Source organism: Palaemon carinicauda, chromosome 21 (genome assembly GCF_036898095.1).
Source record: "Palaemon carinicauda isolate YSFRI2023 chromosome 21, ASM3689809v2, whole genome shotgun sequence".
Lineage (NCBI taxonomy): Eukaryota > Metazoa > Arthropoda > Malacostraca > Decapoda > Palaemonidae > Palaemon > Palaemon carinicauda.
Window position 1 is genome coordinate 110,228,907 of NC_090745.1, and position 5,000 is coordinate 110,233,906.

The 5,000-nt window shown below is 33.8% G+C and overlaps 1 protein-coding gene across 8 annotated transcripts in view; it reads right to left on the minus strand.

The window, feature by feature from the left end:
• LOC137615402 (cell adhesion molecule Dscam2-like) overlaps positions 1–5,000 on the minus strand; it is a 57,918-nt gene that overhangs the window by 47,806 nt on the left and 5,112 nt on the right. For all 8 annotated transcript variants that reach the window (XM_068345262.1, XM_068345266.1, XM_068345265.1 and 5 more), the window contains exons 3-4: positions 3,352–3,496; positions 2,644–2,795 (exon numbers count right to left, since the gene is read on the minus strand). In XM_068345262.1, the coding sequence (XP_068201363.1) occupies positions 2,644–2,795; positions 3,352–3,496 (297 nt within the window). The remainder of the gene's footprint in view (positions 1–2,643; positions 2,796–3,351; positions 3,497–5,000) is intronic.

Sequence of the window (5,000 nt, forward strand, 5' to 3'; positions counted from 1 at the left end):
TTGCAAGTACTGCATTTCGGTGAGGCAAAAATGATTTACTATTGCTTAAAGTATTAAAAGTGAAATATCTTTTTTTTAAGAGAAGAAATCTTTCATCAGTTACGAGAAAATGCCTGGAAAATAGGAGATTAATATTAATTTGGCTTTATAAGTAGCCTACTGCTTGCAAGTACTGCATTTCGCTACGGCCAAAATAGATTTACTATAGCATAAACTTGTTCAGTAAGAGTATTGTAACTGAAATGTCTTTCTTTCGAGAGAAGATATCTTCACCAATTACGAGAAAATGGCAGGAAATAAGAGATTAAAATTACTTGTTTTTGGCAAGGACTGCATTTTGCTATGGCAAAAAAAAATATGACTTGCTATAAAGTAAACTTGTTTAATAAGAGTATTGTGACTGAAATGTCCTCGATTTGAGAGAAGAAATCTTTCATCAATTACGAGAAAATGACAGAAAAATGAGAGATTAATATTAATTCGCCTTTGCAAGGACTGCATTTCGCTTCGGCAAAAACTGATTTTACTATAGCTTAAACTTGTTTAATAAGAGTATTGTGACTGAAATGTCTTTCTTCCGAGAGAAGAAATCTTTCACCAATTACGAGAAAATGGCAGGAAAATAAAAGATTAAAATTACTTTGTTTTTGCAAGGCCTGCATTTTGCTATGGCAAAAAAAAAAAAAAAAAAAAAAATAGATTTACCATAGCATAATCTTGTTTAGCAAGAGTATTGTAACAGAATGTCTTTCTTTCGAGAGAAGAAATCTTTCACCAATTACGAGAACATACCAGGAAAATAAAATATTAATATTAAATTTGTCTTTGCAAGTACTACGTTTCGCGACTGCAAAAATTGATTTACTCTAGCGTAAACTTGTTTCATAAGGACATTATAATTGAAATGTCTTTCGATAGAGAGAAGAAATCTTTCATCAATTACTAGAGAATGTTAAGAAAATAAGAGATTAATATTAATTTGTCTTTGCAAGTACTGCATTTCCCTACGACAAAAAATGATTTACTATTACGTAAACTTGTTTAATAAGAGTATTATAACTGAAATGTCTTTGATTTGAGAGAAACCCTTCATCAATTTCCTTCTATTTCATTTAAAAAAATTATTGGAAGTTCCGAAAATATCCATATGATTTTCAACAAAATTTTAACGTTAAAAGAACCAGCATTGTAATTTACATTTTTTCGAAGTATTAGACATACAATCTTTTAGGGTGCTGATGCAATGTCTCTACGTTTTTTAATTGATATTAGAGTATCAGATAACTAAAATATTACTGGAAAAGATTAACCTGATTACTTATATAGAAGTCACGGAAAATAATCAACATTTATTCAAATAGAGAAAATAAGCGAAATATTATCATCCAACAAACAACCTCAAGGATAGAGCAGTTAGTGTAACATTATTGAAATCGAAAAAGAGATTGTGATCTAGAGGCTGCTGTAAGAAAAAGAACCTGTGCTGGCATAGGGCCAACTTAATCTGATATAACAAAAAAAAAAAAAAAAAAAAAAAAAAAAAAAAAAAAAAAAACTTCAATGACAAGACTGAAAATCCATATTTTATTCTATTGGCTCTTTTTATTTGAAAGAGTAGAATCTAAATTCTAAAATATATTCACCTGAGTTTACAAGGGCGCTAGAGGTTGGAAGGCCCAGGCCTACATGACTGAGGACTATGAAGCGTGAAATAGGAGATGATGAATGGAAAAGTATTGAATTAAAAGCTCAAGATAGAGACGACTGGCGAAAACTAACCCATGCCCTTTGCGTCAATATGTGTAGGAGGAGATGATGAGATGATGATTCACCAAAGCCATACAATCTTCTTTAAATATAAACTCTTATCTATGCAATATTAGGTAAAACATTCATACTTGACGTCATAACTTGCGAGTTTATCCCAGGACATAAGTTCCTTTTAGTTAATGGAAACACTTCTGAGGCATATTTTTTTTTTATTGTAGTATAAGCTACACTTTTTCACCACGCTTCAAATAACCTTGGCTACATAAGGACTTAAGGTTTATCAAAAGGTTAAGAACTACTGGCTGTTACGAAGTTTTAGATATTAAAAGATCAACGTCACGACGATTTACAGACAATAACTTAGGGTTGATCAGTATTAGACAGCATAAGAACTACTGGCTATTATGAAGTTTTAATCATTAAAAGCCCAACGTTATGATGATTTACAAACAATAACTTATGATTAATCATAATTAGTAACAGTATTTTCAGCTATTGCAAGTTTATCTACAATTTACCAATTAAAGTTTGGATGCGTTGCCTTTCTTTGCAGCTAACCCCTTGTAGGCATGTACAGTGAAGGTGACTATAGTCAATTTCTTTTTAATGAAATTGCTATTGCACTGACTCGCAGGAGTACCCTTTTAGCTCGGAAAAGTTTCCTAATCGCTGATTGGTTGGACAAAATAATTCTATCCAATAAGCGGTTAAGAAAATTTTATGAGCTAAAAGGACACCATTGCGAGTCGGTTTAAATGCGCCTCATAAAAAATTGACTATAGTAGGATTACCTCCCTTTTCTCTGGCACTAACTCCTCGTAAGAAACACAAAATGATAGAGGATAAATATACAAGTGGTAAATCCGGTCTTACCGAACACATTGATGCGGGTGGAGTGGGCGCTAGATCCTAGGGCGTTATGGGCGGTGCAGGTATAGAGGCCTCCGTCCCTCACGGCAATGTCAGTTAGGTTCACGTGACTAACAACGGCGCCCATCGATGTTCGGAAACTTCCGATATTAGTTCTGTTTAAGAAAAAGAAGAATGCGATCAGTAAAATAGCTACATAGAAGACGATGAGTTCCTTGGTTAGGACAATATGAGAAAAACAGGTTAAATTTCGTTTGGGCAGAATAGGAAAAGGAGTAAGCAGATGAAAATTGCTATGCATATTTATTATATATATATATATATATATATATATATATATATATATATATATACCTGGATCCGTCATATGACTAAATCAATATATAACAAACAATTAAAGGTTTAAAGTTTTAAAGGCCGCTCAAGAAGGGCGAGGGCAAGGACAGTGATATTGCCCTAGCGAGTAGGACAATGCCCCAGAGACTGACCATATATACATATGATCAACGCCCAAGCCCTTCTCCACGCAAACCCAAGACCAAGCAGATAGACCTATAGGCGCCCCTAAACCCCCATCCTTATCTCACAATGATGGTGAGACTGCAGCGACCAAAGGGAACTAACGAGTTTGAGCGGGACTCGAACCCCAGTCTGGCGTTCACCAATCAGGGACGTTACTCGGCCAACACAACCCTAAACCCTAAAAGTTACCTGTGAGTCGTCAATATGGGTTGATGGTCTCTCGTCCAGGTGATGACAGGTGTAGGGGAGCCTTGGGCAGAGCACTTCAGGGACACAGGTGACCCGGGGGATACTGTTTGCTCTACCGGAGTGTAGAGCAGTTGAGGGGCGGAGTCTGGAAAATGCAAATGTACAAATGTATGTAAATGTTAAATGATTGAAAATAATGAAATAAATAAATAAACTCTAGGGAATTATATGTTTTACTTGTAATATTAATGGTAAATATGCTTCTACGAAATGGAATTTTCATGATAGCAAAATGACAAGAATATGATAATATGAATTATAACTTATATCATTACTATTCTTGAAATTATTATTGTTATGATCATTATTTTCATTATCATCATTATTTTCAAAATAGGCAAAGATTCTCATAACAAATGTAGAGAACACAAGCGAAAGGTATAAGCGAGTAGTAAGAAAAAACAATTAAGCAATAAAATAAGAATTGAATAACCAAAATGAACAAAGTACACATAACAAACAAAAAGCCGACTCAGACATGCCATACAAAAAAAAAAGAAAAAAAAAAAAAAAAAAAAAAAAGCCTCGCTTCACTTTGACGTTCCATCAACATTAAAACGCTACGCGATCAAAAGGTGAAACCGCCATACATAAAATGTCATAATGCGTTAAAAAGAAAGAAAACAATTTTTTTATTCGCAGTAAACAACACGTCCCGAATTCGCAGAAGAGCCAAGAGACCGGGATGGAATAAGAAGAGAAAAATATTTTCACATATTAATTTCAGAATGAAACAATACTATTTTTGATGGATGTGTTTGATGAATAAAAAAATCTAAGTAAAGGAAAAAGTTTTTTACGAAAATGGTGTTGACAGCTAAGTCTGCAAGGTAGAGTAAGTGTCATTTCCAAAACAATAATAATACCGATTCAATGACACTGCCTAGAAAAAGGTAGGGAAATAAAAATGTGAACATTTTGTAAAATACCAAATTGTCAAGAATATTTCAAATGGAAAAGAAAAGTCAACGTAATAAAAATTATTAACGAGAATTCAACTCTGCAAAGAAAAAAAAGGTCAGGACATTGTTATTCAACACGATATTTAATTTTCCAAAAGGATCATACTACAGAAAAAGGATAGGTCAACATAGTGACAATTATTAACAATAGTTGAGACTTTTTTTTTTTTTTAACACTGATATACCAACCCATGTCTGCGTTTCTCCTATGTAACATTGTCTGTTTCTCGAACATGTAATTTCCTGTTGCCTTGAGGTTTTGTATATAAAGGAGAGTGCTTTCACACTGCCTTTGAGTTCACAACCTTCTCTCGGCCCGTCACACTGATAAAGAATTAGAGGAATATTTTGATCGTTTACTTTACAATTACCTTTACAATACGATTCTCGACATGGGATGAAGTTTCTGGGACTATGCCCTTGCTTATCTTGGGTACAACCCACCAGAGTCAACTAACGGCCAGGTATATATACATAAAGTAAATAAACCCTCATGAATTTCAACGGGATTTACCTTGGTTCTCTCGCTGGTAAGGGAAATGAATGACGGCCTATTCTCACTTAAATTATTTAAAAGCTAGTGGTGTACGAGACCAGTCAAAATGACGGGTAAATATTTAGATATGA